The sequence below is a fragment of the Dendrobium catenatum genome, unplaced genomic scaffold (genome assembly GCF_001605985.2).
Source record: "Dendrobium catenatum unplaced genomic scaffold, ASM160598v2 fragScaff_scaffold_1228, whole genome shotgun sequence".
NCBI lineage: Eukaryota > Viridiplantae > Streptophyta > Magnoliopsida > Asparagales > Orchidaceae > Dendrobium > Dendrobium catenatum.
Window position 1 is genome coordinate 192799 of NW_021319690.1, and position 27990 is coordinate 220788.

General features: G+C 34.5%; 2 protein-coding genes across 2 annotated transcripts; both read right to left on the reverse strand.

Annotated features, from left to right (window-relative positions):
* Positions 1 to 8248: 8248 nt before the first annotated feature.
* Positions 8249 to 18816, reverse strand: LOC110096024. The gene is made up of 2 exons (XM_020821778.2): positions 18593 to 18816; positions 8249 to 8943 (listed from the first exon to the last, which is right to left on the reverse strand). The coding sequence occupies exons 1-2, from the start codon at positions 18721 to 18723 to the stop codon at positions 8484 to 8486; spliced, it is 591 nt and encodes a 196-aa protein (XP_020677437.1). The 5' UTR covers positions 18724 to 18816; the 3' UTR covers positions 8249 to 8483.
* Positions 18817 to 20290: 1474 nt separating this feature from the next.
* Positions 20291 to 22849, reverse strand: LOC110096399 (B3 domain-containing protein Os04g0386900). The gene is made up of 4 exons (XM_020822334.2): positions 22665 to 22849; positions 21958 to 22051; positions 21627 to 21730; positions 20291 to 20670 (listed from the first exon to the last, which is right to left on the reverse strand). Exons 1-4 carry the CDS (start codon positions 22698 to 22700, stop codon positions 20368 to 20370), a joined length of 537 nt encoding a protein of 178 aa, XP_020677993.1. The 5' UTR covers positions 22701 to 22849; the 3' UTR covers positions 20291 to 20367.
* Between the last annotated feature and the right edge of the window lie 5141 nt (positions 22850 to 27990).

A 27990-nucleotide genomic window follows, 5' to 3' on the forward strand; every position in this document is an offset into this window, starting at 1 on the left:
ATACTATTTGAAGGCCGACTGGATGTGACATAAGATAGGATATATTTGGATTAAGGATTGTGAAATTGATAAGCTATTAATAATAACTGCTTCATTTTATTAATATCCTATCTCATCAAACTAATTTTCAAGCACTAAATTTAACTGCAAGCGATAAGTTATTAGAACTGTTGTAATTATTTAAAAAATGAGCAAAATTAAAGTATATTATTTTAATTAAAACTCACGGATCGTATTTTTCAAGTCTTTTAATTTAATTTTAGTCTATTTAATTAGCCGTTAATTACGCTCTTTTTAATAAATTAGTCCATTTGATTGAGTTTACTAAGTAATTTATGATGATTTTCATAGTAAGTTATGTTTATGCCTTCTGTGTTATGTTGAGTATGGAATGTTGTATTGTTGTAGATGGTTGATGTATTGGTAGAGATTTTTTGTAGTTGATGTTTGTTGAGTATTTACATATATATTGGTTCAATCCTAGTCTAAACGGGCTCAAATAAACCATTTATGCATAATTGGAAACATCAAATATTAATTGAATGATCAAATTATCTTAAAATTTGACATGCTTATAATTGAATCGAGCGACTCGGCAAGACTAGGGGTGTCAATATTTGACCCGACTCGAAAACCCGAACCTAATTGACCCGGAAACCCAAAATCAACCCGGTTTGACCCGTTTTTAATTAATTTAGGAGGGTTTTAATGGATTTTTATGAAATAAGTAAACGATATTTCAAAAAATTATAAACATTCACTACAAAAAAATGAGGCTATCGCAGCATTTTTTATACAGCAAATTAAATATTGCTATAATAGACCTGATGAGTTTATTTGGGTGAACGAAATTAGCCGCGAATATTTTAGGCGGGAACATAGATAAGCCGCGAAAATCTTCTAAAATTTGTAAGCCCAAATAAAGCCCTAGCGTGAACTTCACTGCGCGTGAGCCGTTTCCTCCCCATCAATTGCGACGCCGCTGAAGTTCATTGACGCCGACGCCGATCGACGGAGAAGCATACATTGACGCCGACGCCGAATCCACATTCCGTCGACACCCACACCATCCTCGCGATCCACTCCGCGCGCGACCCTTCTCCTCTCCAACTGAAGATGACGCAATCGCTGCCGCTGAAGTCGACATTGACGCAGACACCGACGCCGACGCCGCTTCTTCCATTCGTCGCCGTCGTTCGCACCTTCTTCTCCTTCTTGAATCATACCTGAAACCGAGCAAATTTGGGTGAGATTTATATAAGGTTTTTTCATTTTTTGAGTTGATCTTCTTTTATTGTTCCTCTAATAATCAGTATTTTTATATATTGTTGCTGTTTTTTTTTTTAATCCAATCTCAATGATATTATATCTTCTTGTTGTTTTATTTTTACATGGTGATTTGAATTAGGTCTTCTTGCTGTTTTGTTTTTGTTGCTGAATTACTTCTCATACTCAAATATTTCATGCCTAAAATTTGATAATTAAAAAGTTAGCATGTCAAATCAAACATCAGATTTAAGAAAAAAAAAAACACACACATAAACACAAGATTTTATCCCAGTGAAAAATTTTTGGTTGTAGTGTCACCCAAAGTTAAAACAACATTCAAGAAGGGCAATCATATGAAAGTAGAGTTATATCAAGTTCATCAGAACCAAGACAAGTGACTGCTAGTCGATTGACTGACGAAGAGAGAGCTGGATTAGATGAGCTGTTGTGGCTGCTAGTGAGGTTCGCATAGGCTTGGAAGGCCACTAGGAGTTCACGTTTATTATTGGAGATGCTCATGATGAAGCTTTTTCAGAATTGGGAATTTATTAGCTACTGAATTCACGTTTATTTTCTTATCTTTTTGTTTTAATATTTCTCCAAATTTATGTCTTGTTTTAATAGTTTGAGATTTTTTGGAGAATTTTTTTTTATTCTTGTATTTACTTTTGGATATATTAAGTTCCTGTATTACTAACTGAGAAATGCTTGTATTCATTTAATTCTATATATATTTAAGCATCCATTTTGATATTACTTATGTAATATTTAATTATAAAAATGATATTTTTTTTTTGCATTATGTTTTTTTTAATCAGTCCTACATTTTCCCAGCGGTTTTAACACATGCTACAAACACTGCTATAGCCTTCCTACATCAGCGCTTCCAAACCGCTGTTAAAGACCTACACAGCGCTTCTAAACTGCTGCTATAGCCTTCCTACAGCAGCGCTTCAAAACCGCTGCTATAAGCTTCCTACAACAGCGCTTCCCAAACCGCTGCTAAAACCTTACCAGCAAACGCAGATGCGGCAGATGTGCAGCGGATTTTAAACCGCTGCAAATAATTTTGCAACAGTTTAAACCACTGCTGTAGGTTCGAAAATGTGCTGCGAACGCCTAGTTTATTAGTAGTGATATTATTGCCCAAATTAAATTAATCTTGATTTATTTTAAATTAATTGAAGTAAATCTTATTTTAATTTGATTTAGATTTAAATATATTGAATTAAATAAAAAAATTAAAAAAATATACCCGAATCGGGTCGGGTTCGGGTTGACTCGGACCCGAAGCGGGTTGGGTTCAGGTTTGGAAAATCGACCCGTTTGCAAAAACGGGTCTGGTTCAGATCGGGTTGAACAGTGTCAGCTCAATTTCGGGTTGGACCCGAACCAGACCCGTGACCCAGTTTTGACAGCCCTAGGCAAGACAATTTGACAAGTCCAATAGCACTTAATTCCAACATCATTAAGGCTCTTAGTTGACGAGAAACTGTTTCATGATCAAGGCAATTAATATGGATTGTATGATGATGTATTTTGAATTCTTGTCAAATTTACCAATATGTCCATATCAAAAAGCTTATAAAATAGAGCTACATACTACACATGAGGAGATCCCAGAGCGGAGAGAATTAAAGAGCTCTGTAAAATTTTTTTGACTATTACCGTAGATGACCACCATCATAAGTTGTCACCACCTATGACTAATTTTTTCTTAAAAGCTAAGTTATAATGTAGATATATTTTTCATATATAAGCTAAGGTGATAGTTGTGTTTGTATGGTAAATAAATCATGTACAATATATGAGGTTTTGCAACTATCAAGTTAATGGCACGTAGTGGAGTAACTATATTGTTGAACATAGTTAGATATGCAATAGATTTAAAGAAGAATATTGATGTATCATCAAAAATTAATCATGATTGGGCACGAATCTTGATGTAAAATTTAGTTGAAAACTTACGAAATTAAATCCGGGACCATTCGAGCTCTTATTTCAATGAATTTATAGTCGAACTGAAAGTCTCGAAATGACAAGCCCAAAGAGACCAAACTTAGCCCAATTAGAGCCTGAATGGATCCAAATTGAACACCCAAAGGGAATTTAGAAGGTTCAAACCATAAATTGGATGACCAAACGATTTCCAAATATGACATGTTTATAGTCGAATCAATAGGCTCAACGAGACAAATCCAACGAACATAATATCGTCAAACTATGATATCATTAAGACACTCAAATACTATATAAAAAATCCACGATCAATGCAGTCGGTATCGGCCGTCCATTTGAACTGCTCTCAATGTGCCCTGAATCTTCTCCCTAATTACTGGTCATATCATTCCCAAAAAATTATAAATAGAACTTTCATTCTTCATTGAGAGGAAAAAAGAAAGAGAGGGATGAGAAGTAAGATAGGAAAGGAAAAGAAGTCATAATTCTCATGCCACCTATCACAACCCGACCCAATATGACACAAAACTGTATTGGTCATACAGTGTCTGATTGTGGCAAGATTAACACCAACATCTGGTTGGGGAAGTACTAAATTAAAACTTCTAATTTATATACTAAATAGAGTCACTACAAAATACAAAATAAAGCGGAAGACTATTGAATCTCAACATAATTTTCTGTATATCATCCAAAATATATCTACAACACCGCTTGACAATAGAGAGCATAACAAAAATAAAAGTCAAGCATGCAAAAATCAAAATTAATCAAAACATACATACAACATAAATTAGAGTTTGTTAACCAAACTACTTAGCTCGCTCCTTACTCTTCCCTAGACATGAAAACAAAAGCAAAAGCGGGAATGAGTTAACACAGCTCAGCATGCTATTGTAGTCTAAATCAGAAATAGATAACTAATTAAAATCAAAAGAACAATAATCATATATTGACATCGCATACAATTAAATAAATATTGAATTCAACTAGATTATAAACAAACACTTCATAATGATTATCTGAATATCTCTTAAGCCCAAATTTTTCATACATCTTTATTACAAAAATCGCACCTTGGCACCCACTGGCACGGGAATAACAGAATCCCACCTCGGTCGTCTACTAGGGTTGGCATAACAAAATCCCATATTAGTCGCTCACTGGCGCTGGCATCACAACACTTTAGTAATAGAATCATACCTCGGTCACCCACTGGCGTCGACAACACAACATTTCAGTAACAGAATCTCACCTAGATCGCTCACTGGCGTTAGCATTATATCACATCTCAACATACACATCAATTCATATTTTTTTCATATTTTTCAATGTGTTTCAGTAATTAAAGCATAATTGGACTTAATTAAAAAATTATCAAAATGTCCTAACGATAGGCAACATAAATACTACCGAGCAAAATGTAACAATTTCAAAACATAACCTAAATATCAAGGAATGTGTTAAACATCATTTTGAAGCATTAATTGAATTGATGCATTATTTTTAGATGTCAAGATAAATTTCTGAGTAGCAAAAAAATCGTTATTTTTTCAAAATCACCTAGCGAAATATTTTTAAGATATACTCAAAATGTTCATAATCTTATTCTATATAACATTTAAATAGTCACATCGTAAAAGTTTTACCAAAATAAAGCTATTCTCATTTTTCGGTTACAAAAATATAAATTTGATCGGAAAAATATCAAAAACTCCAAATTATTAAAAATTGAAATAGGCAAAAAGTAACCTAACTCAAAACGAGCAAATTTTCCAACTTGGCCAACGAACAAAAATGACTCTACAAGTATAAAAATATAGCTTTTTAACTCTTTCTCCTCTCTTTCTTCTCTTTTTTCCCCAAACGTTCTTTGTTAACGAAAAATGAAAGGGAAAATGGGAGCAAAGCTATTTGATTAATCTATAATGCTTTTAGATATATATATTTTAAATATAATAATATTATTATAAATATTTTTTAGTATAAAATTCATAGAAATTATTTTATGGATTCTAAAAATTATGAAAAAATATCCATAAAATAACTTATTTCATTTTGAAAATTTTTGCGAATTCAATTTGCAAAACGAACACCTGAAGGTCCTAAAACCCCCACTAGTATCATCAGGTGTCAATTTCTTTAGAAAAATTATTAAAAAAATTAGTAAAATTAAAACACAACAATAGAAATGCTATGGAGAAAACTATTTGTAATTTGACTTATAATAACTCATGAATAAATTCTTGACTATTGTAGGTAAAAATATATTTTTATAATTTTTGAGTTATAACATCACCACTCCTCGCGACTACTGCTCGACCATCAACTATCGTTGAGCTTTCACCCGGCCACCAACTGACACCTACGGTCTTTCCAACCACTGTCACTTGGCTACTGTCTTTCCGACCTTGGTTTTCCACCAACTACTGTCCGTCCGACCACTCATCCGATTGCGAACTTTCCAACCTCCGTTTCCCTACTACAGTCCTTCTAACCATCGTCATCCAACTAAGGTCCTTCCAACTGACATTGCTCGCCAATTATGGTCTTGCCGACCAAATGAATATGTCAACACTTATTCTTCCAACTTCCACCAAATAATGCACTATATATGATGTATATTAGCTACATCAAGTCAAGGTCTTCCCCACATGAATGACCTCATTTGTAATCGACTGCAAATACTAGTGAATTCATCTAAACTGGGCAATGCCTCGTGTTTTTCCTCTTTTCAGGGATTTACATGTAAAAACTCTGGTGTCTCATATGAACGTTATATACCTTAATATTTTATCGGTTTGTGTGTTGAATATACGTACAAAACTAAGATGTTAAACTTTATATTTCTCTACCATTGCGTATATTCCAGTCTGCAACAAATATAATATCTTTAAGAGCTCTTATTATTGGAGGATATATATTCTTTGGTAATATTGATACCCTTAAAGTTTAATTTATAAGGGTGTCTCGGTAGTCTTGAAGGCAAATAAAGTTGATGAGCTCTATGTATTGCAGAAATAATGTTAAGTACTTATGTGTTAGATTCAACAACTATTGTGGTAGCTCAAGTAAGCAAAAATAATTTTAAATATATATTGCCAATTACCATAAAAGTGGGAGCTATTATGAATTATATTGCTTATTATTCTAGAAAAGAAGTCCACAACAAAGTTTATGTCAAGTGGACTCTTCTAGAAGACAGATGTGCATCATATTATAAACATAATTTTAGAATAAAATAATAATATAATTATAATAATACAAAGCTTGATATGTTTGCCACTAATAAACTAAGGTATTACAAAGCCTTAATTAACCTTCATTAAAAAAAATTAAACACTTTCATTAAGCTAATACATTAAAAATTCAGACTCCATTTAGAGGTTGTTAAGTGTGGAATTTAAAAAATAAAAAAAGTGTGGAATTTAATTTCTTTAACTATCTTTGATTACATTTTATTTTAATTTTTCAATATTAATGACTACTAACTTAAGATTCATTCATATTTGATTTTTCAAGGTAGTCGGTACATAATTGATAATCCCCCTTTTTTTTTTTTAAGGTATCTACTATCCTAATTCAAGATTAACTAATTCCTATTTATTTATTCAAAGTGGTGGCTTCCAAAGTCCTTCAAAGCCAATTTTTTAGTACAAAAATTAATTTTTTTTACTAGAAAGCGACTTTAAGAAGCAGTAAGAAAGTCGTCCCAAACGAAGCCTTAGTTGCACTACCTACTATGACAAGTTTACTACCTACTATGCCCAAGCACTATATAAAGAGTTAGTTCCACTATGTTGAAGCATTCCACAACAAAAAACAACAAAAGGAGGAGAAAGAGAGAGACAGAGAAATGAAGTGTGTCATTTGAGAAATAAAGGAAGAGTTATTTTTCAAGGGAAGATTTTTTATTTCTTAAAGAATGAATAAGTATTGCAATTTCTAGTTCTAGCAAAGGAAGGAAGTGCTCATAATAAGGAATTGCTTTTATTTTGCCTCCTGCTAAAGAAAGAGAAAGAAAGCAGCTTGAGCTGCATCAACATGTCCTTCATATCTAGGAAAACTTATTTTGTGGTGATCTTGGATGTCGTCTAGAGACCAATCAGAACAGACCACGTTATTTTTTTGCTCAGTATTGGTACTCTGTACCACTGTGTACCGGGTGACATGACGAGTACTGACTGTTCTCCGAACCGTGCGGTGTTGGCACAAAATAATTTCTCCACATCTAGCCCACAACTTTGTATTAGATATATGTATCTTTAATTCTTTATAATAAAGGTTTATCAATCTATTGGGGATAATTTTCTTACTATTTTACTTATTAGACTACAACCATAAATTATATTTGACTACTATTTCTTATGAAAATTTATATGTTGCAAATCTATTTTTTTAGAATAGGCTTAAAATTTCTATTTATCTCATAACAACTTTATAATTACATTTACAAAAAATGATCGTCCCAAATAATCCTATATTTTCTCTCAACTAGGCTAAATTATATCTATGTATATATCTCCAAATTCTTAGGAAGTATAATTTTATATATCTTTTGAAAGACAATGGATTAATTGATATGCGGCCACGGGTGTACTCTTATTTAAGTCAAATCACAAAAACTTTTATATTATTTTTTGTGATGTTTCATCCCTTTTACAATTACTTTATAGTTATGTTATGTGTCATTGCGAGGAGCAGTGTCTGAGGCCAATCTAAATGCATCACATATCTCAATATATAGGGCATTGGATGACATGGCATGTTCAAATTAACCTCCGAATGCATTCAGACACACCGTACAGAATAATCTCTTCATTCAATGAGTGGGGACTATCTTTCTTCACATACACAAATGATTAATGAAGGTTGTCCAAGTTGGACGGCAAACGCACTATTTCCCAACAAAGTTAACTCTTCCTGAAACTTTATGACACATCACAACAGAATTCGGATAAATCATCATAAACAGCTGCTCATAGGATGGCCCTAAAACAAATCCCTAAGAAAGAAGGTATTGTTTATCAATCCCTCAGAAAGAACGGAGTGCATTAATTCAGAGAAAACTGTCCAACAGAAGAAGACCAAATGAGGATATACAAACTCAAATCCGACTAGCAAAGAAAGAAAACTAAGCCTCCGTTTGGAACAATTTTCTTATTGCTTTTTAAAGCAACTTTTTAACAGAAAAATTAAGATTTTATACTAAGAATCAGAATGAAAGCCATCCCAAACGAAGCCTAAACCACCCATTAGTTTCGCTGCATCAGGATGGCAATATCCTGGCGGAAAACACCTTCATATCTGCTACTACATCCATTTACAGGCTTCTGGTATGCATGGCCACAGAGCTGCCGGAGTTGGCCGTTCATGCCAAGGGACTTCATCGGCTGCATCATCATCATGGAAACAGCTGGAGAGTACTTTGCCATCAGATTCCATCGAGCAAAGAGTAATCTCCCTTTCGATACCCTATCTGCAAGCTTTGCGTATGGTTTCTGGGAGACGGTCAGTTGGCTGAGGCTTGATATTTGCTTGGGAATGGGGTAGCTGCGCCGCCCATATGTCAAATGGGAACGTATTTCTGCAGATGGTTTCATGCGGTCGAGCCAGCGGAGAACCCAGTTGCCAAGGTTCCGGCCAGCTTGAATGTCTCTATGCTGTATATTCTGGTGAACTTTGACTACAACGTCGAAGATGGTGCGTGTGCGCCTTCAAATGAGGAAAATCAGAAGTTAGTGTCGTTGAATGAGACACAGGTGTAATTTTGAATTATTTTAAACAAACACCACCGGTTTTGGAATATTAGGACAAAGCTTTGCTTATCTTGAAACTACGGTTTCGTTTGGGATGGCTTTTTTATTGTTTTTAAAATAGTTTTTTAGTATAAAAATTTATAGAAAATTGATTTAAGAAGCCTAAATTATGCATAATGAGGAATGCAATTGTTTCCAGCAGGCAGGAATTGATAATACTCAACAATATGATAACGAGGAACGCAAAATAATAATAATAAAAACGTGAACTTACATCTAATGTTGGTTGAAATATTCGTTTTGTTGCAATCATGTGAAAGCTTAATAAGGTAATCACCTACTTTTTTTTTTATCTTGGGAGAGACTCATTAGTTCAATAAATTCTGTTATACTCAAAGGTGATGTTGTCTATTCATGGATGGTGCAAAGTACAGTACTTCTTGTGGTCATGATATTTATTTATTTAGAATTAAATTTTGGTTTTATTTGGGGCAGCTTTTTTATTACTTTTTAAAATAATTTTCTAATTTAAAAATTAAATTTTGTATACTAGAAAGTTGCTTTAAGAAACAGTAAGAAAGTCATCCCAAATGAAACCTTAGATTGCAGAGGATACTTCTCACTTCTTAGTTAACTGGCTCAACCCATAACAAGAGTACTAGGTAACAACAGACCTGCATAGTTGTAATGCAGCGTTCCATGGGCTTAAAATATAAATATATAGCTATTAAATGCATTAGGACTGACACCAGTCAAGAAACTTAAATCAAAAGAAAATTGAGAAGGGCAGGAATGGAAAACAGAACCAACGGGAATCCATTAATTTCAAGTCCCACCATGGAATAGCCTTACAATAACCACTACACCAAGATACAGAGAGCAGAGACAAACCCATCCAGAACAAGGTTTGATTTCCTATCCACCTTAATTCCTTTACAACCCTCCTTATACATCCGAGCTAACATAAATAACCTGTTATTAATAGGGGGTTACCAAACAGACCTCAGCGTCTGCTCACTAAGAGGGATTCATGAATAAAAAACGTGATTGTCATGCTGATCAAGAAAGGTCAAAATTGAAAATAAACTAAGCGTCAAAGTGCCTAAAACTAAAATTCGCTAAAGCTATGTTTCAAACAAACTGTAACAAATCAAAATGGTCTGAAATCTAGCTGTGAACAACTTGGTAAACAATAAAGTTGGAAGCTTCATTATGTGCAATTATGGAAGCTTTGATATCTTGTAGGAGAAAAAGGAAAACTTCATGAAGTGAGGTGAGAAACTCAGCTGAAGAAACGAATAGTAGTAAACACTAACTCCATCAAATTCGCAGAAGGCTGTGTGAGAAAAGAATATGGTATGGTGTTACGAAAAACACCTAACTTTAATGAAGAAAAGCTAATTAAGAGTGAATATAATGAAGGCACAAAGTATTACCAAAAAACAAGCACTATAAAAAGATGCCAATATTTGCATGATTTGATTTAAATTAGCCTATATCCACATAAGCGGAGAGAGAGGATGCGATTTACTATAGAAAGTTACAAATGTACAAATAAAAAGAGCACAAGATAGAAGATACTATTCTTTCTGAAACTAAAGCACATCTATTCTCACCATAATAGAGAAACCTCAAATTTCTTAAATTAAACAGAAGAAAAAATTAACTCAACAAAGATAATCAAGAAAAATACCCGTTGTAAAAGTTTATCAAAAGGATAACTTCACACATCTTTATTAAATTGTTGAAAATTTTTTGCAATATCCATATCAGTTCGCTGAAATGATATAATAAGGTCTCTGAAAATAATTTTCTTCTTCCAATCTTATCTCTCTCCAACTTCAAAAGAGCTCTGATTACTTCCTCACATGGTCGCAATGATCCATGAAAAGGAATATATACATGGAGAACAAGCACCATTCAATAATTACCCTTCTCATACACATGCAGCCTTATCCGCCAGTTCAATCAATACATATACCCACACAAACCTCCTAAAGCACCCCTTTGGCCTCATTTTTATAGGGATTATAATGGGAGTTTTCAAAAAATTACGGCAATACAACAACATCAATCATTTATCCCACCACGTAGGGTCGCCTATGTGAATCATTTTCTCCATTGAATCTTGTTAAGAGTCAAATACTCATTTAAATCTAATTAAAACAAATCATTTATAGTATTTTCTAACCAAGTTTTTGTAGATCTAACTCAACCCTTTTTAACATAGGCCAAATCTAATACATTTACTCTCCCAACTAGGTCATCGGAAGGCCAACATTTTAAGTGTCCAAACCAACTAAGGCGACTCTATCTTATCTGCCACTAGAGTTATTCCAACCTTTACCCGTATATACTCGTTTTGCATTTTGTCTCTAATAGGGGTGTTAGGATTTCCTAAGGAGGGATGGCTTCTTCTTGGCTGCAAGAACAACCTTTCTTGGAAAGAGAGGAAAAATGGAGAGAGGGGAGAGAGAGGAGACACAACTCTTGGAGAAGAGAACAAAACTAAGTCTTATTTCTTGGTTCTCCACTCAATACAATGTCATTCTTATTTAAAGACAAATGAAGCTACAAGATAAACTGAACCTAAGGAACAAAGATAATTAAAATTGGATCAATCCCTAACAATCTCCACATTGGTCCAATTTTACAATACTGAGAAAAACACCTGGTTTTCACAAATAACATCCCAAGAAATTCTTCCGCAGCCGGTTGCCTCTTCCTACAGCAGCAACATCACCATTCACCGGTCACCTCCAGAAGTTGCACATCCACATTGCGGCAAATCTTCTTGCTTCTCTGCCTTGACCGAGAGCCATCGCTCCACCTGTTGCCATCAAGAACTGCCCAAGAAAAGCCTCCACCGAATGACTTGTTTCTCCTCTAACTGTTCGAACTCGCACATGCTGCGATACAATCGACTACCTGCACGAACTCCATGAGAAAGCCCACCAGCCTGAGCCCAAATCTGCTCGTGTTTGGCCTCCATTGTGCATTCCGGTCCACAAACCCTAGCTCACGCTCCCGTGCATTCTAAACCACATGTGCATGCGTCCGTCATTGTCCTCCCGCAATCCACACCCTCGTGCCCTATGCAGTGCCTGTTCCGTGAGCTTCTGATCTAACCTTAACCCCTCTGCTCGCTCGTGCCTAGTGCCAATCAGGCACCCACGTGCGACAAAGTCGCATGTCCAAGTCTGACTCCAGCTCATCAAACTACTCCCATTCCATACCTTGGTTTCCCTCCCAATTTTGCACAATCATCTCTCCCGCTGATTTGACCCGTGCAAAGTCACAAGTCCAAGTGACGGCCAGCTAGCCTCCCATCTATGCCAACATTTGCACATGTCCAAGAACAATTTTCACGGACAAGTTGACAAGAAAAGTCTCCAATCTGTCGACCAAATCACCCGATCTCGGCACCAAGTCACGACTACCGCTACATCAGGCCGCTCAATCCCAGGTACCTGCTCTAGTGTGAAATCATGCTCCAATCTGCTCTTCCGCACGACACTAGCTCCTGATCCTACTACTCCAACCCAAAAACTTGTTTGCATGCGATCCACGGCCGACCATACCAGCTTGTGCATGCGACTGCACTCCATGAAACCAACCTAGTCGATTACGCCACCTCTGCATGCACACTTCCATGTGAGTTTAGCACGCGAGCCCAGCACCCAATGCCCTACCTATGCGCCCCAGGCCCTGCAACCCGGCCTCTGATCGAATCGAACGGCACCTCCAGTGCCTGTGTCCGACCCTGATGCCACACACGAACAGATTCGTGAATCCCACCTCCCTCTGCTGCAATCGCCTGATCGTTGGCCCTCCTGCTTAGCCAGCTCCTATTTAATCCGCCTCTTTCTTGGTTATCATAAGCACCTCCCACGAGATCAACTCCACCTTGCTCGAATACCATTTTGTTAGGATTTCTTGAGGAAGAATGGCTTCTTCTTGGCTGCAAGAATAGCCTTTCTTGGAGAGGAAGAATGGAGAGAGGGGAGAAAAAGGAGACAGCTCTTGGAGAAGAAAACAAAACTTAATCTTATTTCTTGGTGTCTCCGCTCAATGCAATGTAACTCTTATTTAAGGACAAATGAAGCTACAAGATAAACTAAACCTAAGGAACAAAGATAATTAAAACTGAACCATTTTCTAACAAGTGAAGCCACTCATCCACCTGAGCATCGTCATCTCTACAACACTTAAAATTTGACTCAACTTTTATCCATAATAACAAATTATCCGAACAAAAATTCACACCTAATTTTATTCTACTACAAATATTACTATGCTTTAATCATTACAAATCACCTGTTTAAATTTTGTGTATATCCTGAGAAACTAAAAGTAAAAATGATAATATAAAATATCTGCACTTCTATAAGACTTCAGGTTATGTCAGAAATCGCATCAGTAAGACCCCTTTTTCAATTTTCCAAAATAATTCTCATGCTTTTTTATGCCACTTTAATATTCATAATTAATGTTGAAAATATGTTGCTCAAACTATACTATTTTGTTATGGAAAGTGAAAGTATTTGGTTAGTATCACATTAGATAGTTAAAAAATATATTGAAAAAGTTGTTAGCCCTTACTCGTAGACTTATGGTTTTATGCTGAAAATTTGTTTAACAATTGATGTATCTAGCTCAATTTTGACCCCCCTTTGGTTTCCTTAAAATTGGCATTAGAACTCATGATTTGGTTGAGATCAAATTGTGCATGTTGCTTATGGAGAAAATTGAGAGTGTATGTATTCAATCCATAATAAGTATTCATTCGTGCAAAATGCCCTAGATGTGCTACCAAACTTTTTACTTCTTTCCTTGTGATCATGTGCCAACTTTGTCTCTATGCTTCACAAATTGTAAGTGGATACTTAAAAAAAATTTAGCTACACCATCATAGGTTTGTATTATGACTCAACATATAGGAACTAATTAGAAAATTGAGAGTATATGTATTCAATTCATAACATGTATTTGTTCGTGCATGATGTCCTTGATGTGCCGTCAAACTTTCTAATGTTTTCCTTGTTGTCCAATAGTTGCCCATGTGCCCATACATGCCAGTGGCGCAAAATAGTACGCGTGATAGCTCACGGCACGATGCGGCGTACATATGAAACTATTTACTTGGCGTGATATTACACATCAAAATAGCACGGGCTATTTGTGTCATGCATGGGCAATGGTGCAAGACGTAAAATAAGGCGGGCCACACCATGTGCTGTGCGTCATGGCTACACGGGAAACTTTAATTCGTGATGCGTCATTCATCGTTGACAAGTAGGTATGTGCCTATGCTTCACAAATCGTAAGTGGATACTTCAACAAATTTTAGCTACACTGTCATAGGTTTTTACTATGACTCGACATAAATGAACTAATTAGAAAATTAAATTTGACTAAATTGCCGGAGGATTTTATGGAGAAAACATTAGGGAACGAATGTTTTAGAGAAATTTCTAGTTCTGACACTCTCAATGCAAATCCATCATCTAATCAGAGAGCTTTAGCTCAAGTGGTATGCTGCCTAGCTCTCATGAAAGAAGTCACAGGTTCAAATTAGCCTATGGCCTTGTTTAACTATATATTCACTAGCTCACCATATGGATTCAATCTAAAACTTACCTTGAACAAACAAATCTATAACAAGCATTTGCACCACTTTTAATGCATTATCTCAAGGCTGAACTACACTTCAATTACCTAAATGCCAATTTCATAAAGCAAAACCTTAAACGGTCTAGGACTTTTAACAAAAGTACATTCTCTGTGAAAATGGAAAAGATAAAACTCAGCATTTCATGGAATTTCCATGGACTCCAATGGAATCTAATTAATAGCTCTCATTTGTTACAATTGCAAGCCATAGTAATCACAGGATGTTCTCTTCTCTTTCAAGAATCATGGCTTCATATTATTTAGTCTTTATACAATAGTTCTTTGGTGATGAAGGTTTCAAATAGATTCAGGATTTTGAGGAAATTAATTAATTAGTGTTTGGTCAAGATCTTAGATATTACCCTCTGATTTATGAAATGCTGCTTTACCCTAATTACTAAAACGGATTCTCAGATGCAAAATGCTCTCCGCGTGTCAAGCACATCATCACAAAAAATCCTATAGGTGAATAGAACTCTATATGGAAGCTTTTGATCCATCTTCAAAAAACTTCAGAAATGAAAGATGATATATCTAATTGGAGTCCACACTACATTAAGAGATATGTTACCTCATGGCTGGTTGTAAATATGATTAGATAAGGCAGTTTAAATTTACACAATCTCCGTCAACTTCCATTCTATCCATATTTGGTGTTACTGTAGCCGTTCGCACATGAATATTTTTTTCAGGTTCTAATTTTCTAAGAAATACCAGATGTGTTCCGTTTGAAAAATAAAAATTAACAGACGGGCAAAGTTTCTTCCAAAGCAAATGTGCAAGTCAAGCTCATCTAAGAGATTCAAAGAGAAGCTAATTCTTTTAACAAGGAAACCTTGTTTCTCTTTTTAGATGAAGTAACTGATGAGGATATCAATCAGAGATTTCGACATGTGTATCGTCGACGTAGTCGTGGATCGACAGCTACGATTCAGAGCCTATATTTTTTATGTATTTTATGTTTAATGTTTTATGTTGCTTTTGAGTTTTCTCATTTTACCCCTATGGGGAGTTGAGTCTATGTTATAGCCCGAGGGCACTTTCATCTTTTATGTTTCTTTTATTTGGGCCTATTTATAAGAGGCCTCTTGCATTGTAATGGATGATGATTATTGATTAAAATTTCAGATTTTTCCTTGTCTCAAGTTGTGAGTTCTTGAGTGGAGAGAACCCTAGGAGAGGGATACACAATACCCGACAGCCTCCGGTGGATTCTGAGCTCTCAGTTAGTCCTTGATTTATTTACTTCATCCTCCATTTTTCCCCTCCCTTTGAACCCACATCAAATCAAGTTCACCCAACAGCCCTTTCTACCCGATGTTCAAAGCCGCCCACCCAAGCCCTCCCGCCGACCTGCTTCCCTCGCCGCCCCAGCCGCCGGAACCGCCACCTACAGGCCGTCGGCGTTAGCCCACCGGCCCCCCTGCTTGGCCGCTGATTTCCCCCACCCCACCTCCTCAATTCCCATTAATTCCACCATCATAACCTTCCTAATTTAGTTCCAACTGTTTCGGACATAATTTTGAATTCAAAATCCTAATGAATTGGATTGAGAATCTTTCCTTTTCTCCTACACAGTGAATTAGGAAACTCTCTATATTAATTTAAATCTGAGAATTAAATCAGATTTTAATTAATACTCTATTAATTAGCCGGGCCCACTACAAACCACTCAAATCCAACCTCTCCCTCTCTCTCTCTATGGCCGGCCGCCCATTGCCTCTTTCCTTAATTATGAGCTTAATTCATGGCTCCAAATAAGGCCCCATTAATTCCCACTTTCCCTCCTAAAGCCTAAATTTTAAATTTCAAAATTTGAAATTCAAGAGCCCAAATCAAATTAAGAAAATCTGAAATTAATTTCAGATTTCCCCACCCAACCTAATCCTTGCTAAGCCCCCACCCGCCCCCTCTCTTACCCGACCCCCTCTCCCTCTTCCTCTCCCAGCAGATCCTCTCCCTCCACCCGCCACCTCTTCTCCCTCCTCTATCCATTTGTGCCCCCCATCTCTCACAGCAAGTATGCATGGCGGATCCGGAAGTTGATCACGGGCTTATTCTAAATTCTCAAGGGGAGATTGCCGTCATCCGATCACCATTCTTTGATCCCGGATTTGGAGCCGAAGGCACCGCCAAGGAATACTTGGATTGCATCCTCCCCCACTTGGTGGAAGTCATCGACGAACAAAAATCTCTTGAAGAGTGGAAGATCACCGGACGACTACTCATTCCACCAACTCTGATTCCTTCCCCGGCGACTAGTACCCTTGGCATCGCATGTCTTCTAGTGACGTCTCTAAGTTTGCTTGCAACATTCTTCCGCTAAGCCCATCACCTTCAAGAGTGTGAGTGAGGGATCCCAAGGTGAATGATCTAATTATTAAACTGTGGGTTTTGTTAACTTGCCCTTCGCTTTACTCATTTATTTGTTGTTAGTTATTTTGCAAGTAACCTATTAATCTCAATTGTAATCGATTGCCAGTGCTTAGTTTTCTCATGAAATTTCTTAAGATCTAACTTGAAGAAGCATCCGCTTATAGTTAGCCAAGTAAAGTTCACATTTTATTAATTTCCTAATAACAATTCTTGTTCATCATCTTTGTATCACATCAGTAACATTAACGTTTAATACCTTCTTATAACTCTAATTGATTTAACAATATCAAATGATTTGGGTAAACATATTTATTTCACTATATTTTATTATTCAGTAACCAGTGCAAAACTTTTAGTTTCTTTTTTTCAGTGTTTACCATGTTCAGATTAGCCTTATCTGTCTCTTTTTTTGCCATTCTTTGCTCCATTTATAATCTTCTATACTTTCTTTGCATTTATCAAACTTGATAATTAATTGCGTTTTTGCCACTTTTAGCAAATAGCACAATTTTAAAACCACACGTCATAAACTGTTTGGTAATGCACTATTCCATTTTGTTTAAGCCATTATAGGTAAGAGCATAACGTTCAGAAAGTTGTATATTTTCAATGTTATACAAAATCATGCAAGGTGTGTCCTGGAAAACACATTGAACAATAAAATGGATATAAATAAAACAAATTTAACTTTAGAAAGTATAGAAATATAGACTTCTAGCATATTTAACGGTTAATATTTCTTTCATGCTAATGATCTTTGTTTTTTTTTTCAGTAAACTATGTATTTTCTAATTTAGAATTCATAACAAGGAAGCAAAAGCCCTCCCTCATTTTGGGTTTCTGATTAGTGATTATAGTTGCAGCTTACAAATAGTAATTTATAGCAATTATTTAGCTAAGGAAAACAATTTGACATGTTCCTAAAGAAAATTTGATTTGATGATGTGGGATGTAGTTGACAATTGGATTTACAATTGACAAATAAATTTCATATTTAAATACTGATCGACTGTTAAAAGAGGTTGATATGAATTACCTTGTTCATTTTAGTTCATCGTCATCATGACAAAAGATATGCTAAAAGGCAAACCAACAAAGAAAAAAAAACCCACCAATTTAGAGCTACAATCTACTAGGGTGTAAAGAATTTCATTTACACTTTCACTTGTTAGATTTGCAGGACATAACATTTAACACATAGGCCATATAAAGGGCATTTGAAAATTCTTAGGGAAGGGCAGCAAATTTCTGCCATGACGGACAGAGTTCATCTCTGAATACGTTATTCTACCAAAGATGCACAAGTTCATAGCTCCTAAATAGAGCGTTCGAAATCTCTATGTTTTACACAATCATAAAAACACATCTACTGCAGCCCAGTGCAACGTTCCAGTGTCAAAGCCTTGCAGAAGCCACATAAAAGAAAGAAATTAGGAAAAAAGGCCACAAATTTCTTCTACTTGAGCAAGATATCATGCAATTCACACGAGATCAAACACCAGATCAAATACCGAAATCGCCGCTAGCATCACAAATAGGGCAAGCAAGAACAATACCGGTGAAGAAATTGGCGTAGCCGAGGATTGTTGGGGCCAATCAAGCGCCTCTGAATCCCGAGCGCGAGCCTATACGTTCTTTTCAGCCCTAAGAAGTAGGCTGTTGCCAACGTCATCTCCCAAAGCACCATTCTTCTCCTCCTCGCGAGCTCTCTTCTGCGCTATTCTTGCAATGGAAGTTGACGGCGAGTGTGAGATGAAAAAGGCTGAAGCGACAATAAATTGCTCGGCTTTCAGAAAAGCTCATCGATGACATCATCTACCACCGTTGGTTTTTAGAGAGAGAAAGCTTTTAAGACGGGCTACCATTCCCGTATTTTCGGGCTTTGCTTTTTTTTGCAGTAGTGCTTCAATTCGGCCCATCGGAATACTTAAATTTACTTTCATCAAAAATATTTTCAGAAAACATTCTGTAAGCTTGAGGAGCCCACGGGCTTTCTTAGATGGGCCGTCACATTAAGCAGGCTTAAACTTTGAATTCATATTTCATAAATTTTGGAGTTGTTAAAGTTTGGAATGTATTTGATATGATAATATTAAATTCTGAAAAATTATTTAACTATGCATTTAAGTATTGAAGATAGTTAACTAATATGTCTTCGCATAAATTTTGAGGTTATATAGTTCAATTGGAATAGTGATGGAGGAAGAAATTTGATGATCAAATTGTAGCAATATTAGATTAGAATATTTTCGTCTAGTTTCTAGATAGTGTTGAGAACTTGTGTAATTGTCTATAATTATGGGCATGAGTAACCCTTCTAACAAAGATCCCTAATTGAAGTCTCACTTAAAAAACAATCGATTAAATAATTGGCTCTTCAATTGTACAAATATCTCAGAAGGTTAAATCATTAATACGATCTCAACAAAAGACTTTACTAGTACAATACCATGCACCGATGACTAGTACAAATATCGATGAAAGGGACTCATTGCATCACAAATGATCTGATTTAAATTCAAATGAACCAACTGAAGCATGCTTTCTAAATTTTAATTGAATAATTAAACAGTCTTCAAATCTTGTGTTTTACAATCAAATCGAACCACTCAACGAGATGAATCCAATAGAGCTAAGATCATTCATTCTAACATCATAAAAAAACTCAAATGTTAGATAAATAATCAATTATAATTATATGGAACATTCAATTGAGTGTTTTAAACTCTAACCAAATGTATGAAATGCACTCGCAAAAAGAAAATAAATAGTGCTTCGTTTTCAATTTCAATCAACTTAGGATTTGTTTGGGACGACTTTGTTGCTAATTTTTGTACTAAAAAACTATTTTAAGAAGTAGTAACAAAACCGTCCCAAACTAAGCCTTAATTCTACTGATAATCACTATGGAGATATCACTCTTATCACACCAAAACATAAAATTCATTTCTCAGGACAAACGGAGCAAAATCATCAAAAATAGCTTAGAAAAACTTACTTATAAAAGCCTAATTTAACAATTATATAAAATGTTTAATATGATAGCACAAAACTAGCTGAGTCGATCAAAATGCGAGTATCAATGTTACTTCCAACTGTAAAACAAATACGTTTAATAGCTTTAAGAAGCAGCAACAAAACTATCATAAATGAAACCTTAATTCTATTGATAATCACTATGGATATATCACTCATATATCACAACAAAATATAGATTTCATTTCTCAGGACAAGAAGATCAAAATCATCAAAAATAGCTTAGAAGAACTTACCTATAAAAGGCTAAATTTAACAATTATATGAAGCATTTAATGTGATAGCCAAAACTAGCTCATTCGATCAAAATGGGATTATCAATGTTTCTTCCAACTGTAAAACAAGTACTTTTAGTAGCCGGTAATTCTCCATTGAGAATCTGAACTCTGATCTTTAATTCTTTGTCATTCATTAGCTCAAAAACACAGCCATCTCCAATCTTTAAATCATTATCCACCACAAATTGTTTCCATCCCTCTCTTATAACCTTTACGTTTTTGTAAACTTTGTATTTAGCAAACCATTCCTTCTCTCTGCAACAGAGTACAATCCTTGTTGAAGATGGTGGAAGATATGGACGAAATTTTTTTGGAATTTTCTGACAAAAAAATCAGCATTTTGTTAGTTTAATTGACGAGAAAGCATTATGCTTGTGCACCAGACAAAAAATATGATTTCTCAAGATATTGACTATCATTTTGTTAAGTCAATATAAAATATTTTGATTCATGCCAAACAACAGAACTACCTAACTAAACGAATTCAATATGGATAACAAAATGCAGCAATCACTTTAAGGTTCTTTCTCGATCAACAATCAACATACATATATGTGTTTTATAAGAAAAATCCTGCACAGTTAAACACTAATGTTCGAAAAAGGAGAATATAATCAAATTATCATTTTCAGAGGATTTAATAAAAGGAAGTTGCAACGGAAAAAAAAAAAGAAGAAAAGATAGCTATGTAAAGTTTATCTTTATTGATGAACATTATTAAACTATGTTAAAAAAAAGTTAGCAAGGTAGAAATTAACTAAGGCTTGCAGTTTCAAAGCAAGAAATAGAATGATTAATAAAGATAAAGAAAAAGCCCCACTATACAGGCTTAAAGCGGGGGCACTAGGCTGATACAATGGAGTTCAAAAAATATTCTGAAGGAAGACTTCAGAATGGTTGGATGAATGATATACATGTGAATCCCAATTGTCGTTCCTTATACAAACCTGAAGATTTTATTGGCCTATGAGTTGCACAAAAAAAATTTCTAGGTTGAAAATATTCTATTCTCTCTTTCTATATTGCAAGATTTCTATCTCTTATACAAACCGACAGTTTAAAAAATTTCAGTTTCTATTGGCTTTTTCTAATAATTGTTAGCTCCAATAACAATAAAATCTCATATTATAGCATAACATTCATCATATGTAACATATTAGCTATTTACAAACAGATAACATCAAATACATTTATTCTGTTTTGCAAAACCAAAGAATTAAGCAGACGCCTAATGAAGTGTAGCTTTGCAGGAAATAAAAAAGGATAGAGAAATTACCAAAAAATATTGACTGCGAACGCTACTCTCTCCCATCACAGATGTGAAGTATGGCTTTCCTTCAAGTGGAACAATCTTATCCTTCAGAGTTGCCGCATTATGCTCTGCAATAGGAAGGTGAAGGGTTGAACAATCTATTTCACTTCCTTTAATCTCATGGATTTCTGATGCAATATATTCATTTGATTGGAACTTTACAAATTAATTTTGACGTGGAAGCTAAGATTGTAACATTTAAAACTTGGTACCAATCATAATTTAAAATAAAAAAGAAATACAATTAAAAAAAACCTTTCCAGTGTTAGTTTACAAGACATAGGAGCTTGCTTACCAGTAAGGTTATTTGGTTCTTTGCAAGCAGGCTCATTTTGACAACTAGCACATCCCACACATTTCTTAGGGCAGCTTCCAACTGATCCACAAACCTGAAAGATTGGATTTAGTAAAGTAGCAATGTAACTAAATTTTGTCACAGGAAGCCATTACTAACTGTTTAAAAAGAAATTTGAAATCATTCCTGTAAAAGCTATTAAACACAGATGGAAGATGAGAGATTATGACGATGTTCATTTCAATCGGTATTCATAAATACTATTGATTCTCTGCCTTCGATGTTGTCCAAAACTCATTCAACACCAATATCTTGAATTACACGCTACCTTTGCTTCCTATTTCTTATCCTGTATCCAAACAGCCCCTAAAAGGCCTCTTTCACTCTGCTAATTAATTATTTTCCTCTTCAATCCCATTGATACCTTGCGCGAGAAAAACGTTGAGGAAAACTAAATTACAGACGTTCGCATTTTGAACGCTCGCAATGTTGTCCATTATATTTAACCAAATCAAAGAAAACTAAGTATTCCAAAAATCAAACAAATATAAGAAATATCCATTCGTTTTTAATCGGATTCATCAATCTCCGCGCTACTTTCTTCAACCTCAATATAGAACCTACAAAACCCTAGCCTTTAATAACGACTTACCCACATTCAAGTAAATTGGTAGGAAAAACAATAGTGGAAATGGCTAAAGAAATACCTCCTCTTCGCTGCAGCAAGGCAAAGCACCCGCCATAAGAGCTGCCAATGAAACCTTCCTGATTTGAAGGTGCAAAAGAGGACTAATTAGTAGGGCATGCCAGGAGCTCGTGTTGCGGCGTTCGTCGAGGGACGCAGTGCCTCCAGCGCTCCCGCGCTCGAATCCCTCCAAAAAATAAAAAAATAGGGCATGCGAGGGTTTTTACTTTTTTCTATTAAATGTTGAAATAACTAAATAAGTATAAAATCAAGCTTAGATTTTTATAGGTAAAACGAAATTTTTCATGAAAGCAGTATGAAGACAAATTTATAATATTATTTATTTGGATGGAGGATTTGGGGATTGTTTTGTCATATGTGGTTATGTAGTTAAAGCCCATTAAACAAAGGGTTGTAGTTGGACAAGACAAAAGGGGAGATTTTGTTTTAACATAGTTTGGTTAAATGTCAATTAAAAATAAATGTATCTCTAACATTATAGATTCAAACTACATATTTTATAATTTATCACTCGATATTACATTATTACTAGAAAAATCATAAAAGTCTTAAAAAACTTATGAATTTTTCCCGTAAATCTAATCCAAGCCAAACTCTTATCACTTCCTCAACGTTTAATTAAATATCGACCTAGACTAAGACCCTAAGGCTTACTCAAGTACTGCATGAGAAAGGTGAGATTGATCATGGAGTGAGGGAGAGTGCTGAGCAACCTAATGGGAGAGCAAGGGCAATGGAGAAAATCAATAAGAGAGAGTTTATAAGATAGTATGAGCAAGAGGTCAAGAGAATTCCATCATGCCAAAGTGATGTGCAAGGATGGGGGACTGATGACTTGGGGTCATGCAATTGAGAAAGTAGAATAGCTTGGGAATTAGAAGTTGGTTGTAAGAGACTTTATTTTTCTTCTTGAATAAGCTAAAGTGTTATAAACTGGACCAGCTTCATCCAGGCGTGAACCGAAGCCGCAACAACATGTGAACTCGGGCCCGACTCTTGACGTCTCCAACCACATGAAACCTCTCCAAATCCCATGAATTTTATGATTTTTGCATCTACTCGCATTGTTTCTCCATTACCTCTCACAGCAGCTGCCATACTCTTCCCCTTCCCTCTACAGCCACCAAACCTCTCTCACCTCCTTCCTCAATATATAGTGAGTTCATTTTCCTCTCATCCTCTCTTTCTTCTTATTCTTATATTTCTAGCCACTTAATTATTGGCTCGATTAGTATTGATTTTGTATAACCCTGAATCCCTTATCGGTTAGGCTCGAGCTTGAGTGGAAGAAATTCTTATTTTTCATTTTTTTAATAGATTAAATCCTATGTTATTTTGATATTTATCCTTCATTATACATTTATTCTATTCGTTTTAGTTGTGTAGGTTAGATCGATTAATTCGAATGTCTTGAACAACATACTTATAATTACTTAATTCATTTAATTTAAATTCATGTGATATAAAATTTTAATTCATGCACGTTGGCTCTATTAAATAAATTAAATATCATTCATGCAAATCACATTAATTATACAAATTATATGTGGCATGTTAATTTATATAATATCAGTAAAAATTTATTGTAACAACATAAGCATAGTTTGCTTGTATGCAGGTTTGTGGATCTTATCGAATATTATCAGCAGCACATTATATTTGGTATTTTATATTTATATTGTACATTATTATGCATTTGATTTTGAGGGTCGGGTAGTTTCATTCATGTTGTTATTTCATTAAACTTATTTTGCTTGTAGTAATTATATCTTTGGTGCACTATTACTTGAATTCATATTAATGAAATGAATATTTGATTTCTTTTTTATTGTTTACAATATATGCATGGGGGGACACGTGCCGGAGTTGGAAGTTAAAAAAAAAAAATCACTCTAGACATTCCTAAAAAAAGTAAAAAAAAAAAAAGCAATTATTTAAGTTGGAAATTTCAAAAATAAAACCAGAGACCATTTGAACTCTGATTTCAGCAAACTTATAGTCAAATTGAACGTCTCGAAAATAGGAACCCAACGACACCAAATTCGACTCTATCAAAGCCCAAACGAGTCCAAATCAAAAACCTGAAGCTCATTTGAAAGGTTCAATCCATAATTTGGATTACCAAACAGGTTCCAAATATGACATGCTTAAGGTTGAATGGAGCGGCTCGACAAGACGAATCCAACGAGCCCAAGATTGTCAAATTTTGATATCATTAAGATATTCAAATACCCAATAAATGGTCCATGATCAAGGGAATCAACATCGACAGTCCATTCAATCTCGAGTAAATTTTAGTTGAAATTGTATTAAAATGATTGAATTTGAAACTCACTTAAATTAGTTGAAATGAAAATATTTTAAAGAATCTCGAGTAAATTTTAGCCCTCGACCCAAACGATCTGCTTCATTTTTTCGATTTGTTCCTCTCTCACGACTCGCAACTCACAACCTCGAGCATGACATTCGCTTTCCCTTTCGCTCATCTCTCGCCCACAAATGGAGATTGTCAGTGACAGATATTTATGTCTTCTAAGCTCTAAAGACCATGTTATTTGCATTCTTAATTTTGATATTAGAGCTTCTCTTGGCTCCGGTAATGAGACATGAAACAAAACTATTTTAATATAGGCAACACACCCCCCCCCCCCCCCCGGCGGGAACTTTTCTTTCATATGAGTACAAAACATGTTTTTATATCCATTCATTGTGTCTCGTGTTGTCGGGGAGTGACACAAAGTAATCTCTCAACCTTATTTTTATTTGTTGTAATTTTGTGATGTTTTGTGGATATAGTTATAATGGTGCTAGGTGGCTTAGTGAGTGCTAAATGAAGATGATGTTAAAACTCTAACCTAGTTTTATTTATAGAATTATTTTTTCTTAAAAGAATGTTACCTAAATATTAAATCTAAGAGTACATAATAATTGTTCATTAAGGATGTGCATTGAAATTTAGTTAATGGGGGTTATTCAACTCATATTTTTAACTAAATCATTAATTTAAAACAAAGTGTATTAACATATATTGCTAATAAAGGTTTTATGGTTTGTTGCATTAATATCACTTTTAAGTTTATTGTTAAAACAAATATTTATAAATACAATGATAACCATACATAATTATTTGATGTTTTTAATTAAATGAATATCTTTACTTGGTAGTTTTTAGACTCGTACTTCAATTATATCATTCAAATGTAATTAAGTTGAGGGGAGCAGCGCTAGGATTCCTTGTGGTGGTGTTGAGCTCTCTATTCTACAGTAACTTTAGATTGAGAATGCAATGCTACGATGTTGGGCACTGGATAATGTTTTTCAAATAAATTCCTCCACTAAGCCATTCCTCCCTTTCCTCATTTTGTGGTTTGTCAGAGAAAGAAAGAAAGGAATAGGAGAGGAGAGAGAGAAAATCATTCAGGTCATTTTCTTCTGTTGGTTCTCTTCTGAGCTTCTTCTGATCCTGATAGGTAACCTAAATTCTACTTTTATTTTTAGTGATTTTGTGTTTGGTGAATTAAATCTACTCCAAATCGATAAATTATATTTTATCATGAATTATAAAATTTTCACCATACAACTTTTTTGATATAATATATATTATTTTTATGAGCATTTTGATTGTAATATTATGAATTTTACTAAATAAATTGATAGTTATGATTTTTTGAAGTAGATTTATAGTGTATATATATATATATATATATATCATAAATTGTATACATGATACTAAATTTGCATAGAAAATGATATGACTAATATAAGATAAAATGTGGTATTTCAAAAAAGACTAACTTGTTGTATAAATCAAGTTAGTTTGAGCAAGTTACCCTATACACTTTAAATTATGGTTTATGGTGTAATCTCAATACAAGATGCAAGGTACAAAATACAAGATAGAGAGCCAAAAAGGGATAAGATACTCTGATGGTAAGAGTGACGACTCTTACAAGATTGCCACTTGACACGTTACGCTTAATACTAATATAAGATATAGGAAAAAACCATGTAACTAATTGGATGTCCTACCTTGCTATTATACCATATTCATGATTTCATTTACATGATAGCATATGAATTGATTGATAATTGATATAGGACTGATAGAACTAGCATTGAGATTGATACATCATGACATAACATGTGTAATAGATATTGATAGACATATTGAATAACATATTTATATAGCATACTGATATGACATACTGATACTGATATGACATATTGATACATGACATTATAGATTGATAGAAGCATATAGAACCATCAGTATGAATATAAGTGATAGAAAAATTGATGCTTGTTTTGTTGTACAACACATGTTATTGATCGGTAGATTTTTTAATAATTTTCTTATATATATTGGTAGATACATTGGTTTTAATGATCATAGTGGTTTTTTACTTGTGGTCAAGGGTGAAACAACCTAGGGGTTCCGCCCCTGACCACAAGTAAAATTTACTTGAATTACTACCTAATTAAATGGATTTTTATCATTTATTAATGCATGATTGTATTATGTTGTAGCCTCATGCTTAATTGTTAAGATTAATGGAAGGAATTACTCCTTTAGGTTTGGTTATATCAATGTATAAGATATAAGAAGTTATTTATCATTTATTAATGCCCGGGGCTAGGTGGTTCCGCCCGGGGCTAGGTATTATGTTGAATGGATTAATGGAAGGAATTAAATGGATTTTTATCATTTATTAATGCATGATTGTATTATGTTGCCTCATGCTTAATTGTTAAGCCTTTAGGTTTGGTTATATCAATGTATAAGATATAAAAGAAGTTATTTAGTTGATTCAGTGGTGATTTCTATTTGTTGAATGAATTATTATAGTAGTCTTAAAAATAAATTATTTTCATCTCACCCCATCTTGGAGGATTTCTGCAATATCCTTCCAGGCTCAACCCAAAGCAGATCAAACGGTTCAAATCTCTCAATACTTCTACAATTATTGAGATAATTTTGAAGGATCTGAACAAATTTAATAAGATCCTCCATATTGAGATAAAATACATTCAACAAATAAAATAAGACTTATTATTCCTGTAGTAAAATTTATTGTTTGATGACTTAAATAATGATTATATAGCTTGTAAGTGAGATTATATCAATTTTATTTAAAGCATTTTTTTCATATTTTTATGTCATTTTAGCTGCTTCTGCAAGATACCACAAAGTTACCAGCGACAAGATCTCAAAATGCACATGAAGAACAAACTTCCCAAAGAAACAAACAAAGAAAACCTGTAAAGAAAGTAAACCCACAAACTACATAAAGCAAGTTATATCATCAACTTGATGATTAGATGTCAAA

Excerpts from the sequence above, each read along its gene's own strand:
- LOC110096024 (XM_020821778.2), bottom strand. The coding sequence starts at position 18,723 with ATGGTGCTTTGGGAGATGACGTTGGCAACAGCCTACTTCTTAGGGCTG. Across the intron at positions 8,944-18,592 it reads CTACGCCAATTTCTTCACCG|GCGCACACGCACCATCTTCG; the intron begins GTATTGTTCTTG and ends CCTCATTTGAAG.
- LOC110096399 (XM_020822334.2), bottom strand. The coding sequence starts at position 22,700 with ATGGCGGGTGCTTTGCCTTGCTGCAGCGAAGAGGAG. Across the intron at positions 22,052-22,664 it reads CTTGCTGCAGCGAAGAGGAG|GTTTGTGGATCAGTTGGAAG; the intron begins GTATTTCTTTAG and ends CCAATCTTTCAG. Across the intron at positions 21,731-21,957 it reads AGAACCAAATAACCTTACTG|AGCATAATGCGGCAACTCTG; the intron begins GTAAGCAAGCTC and ends TTCCTATTGCAG.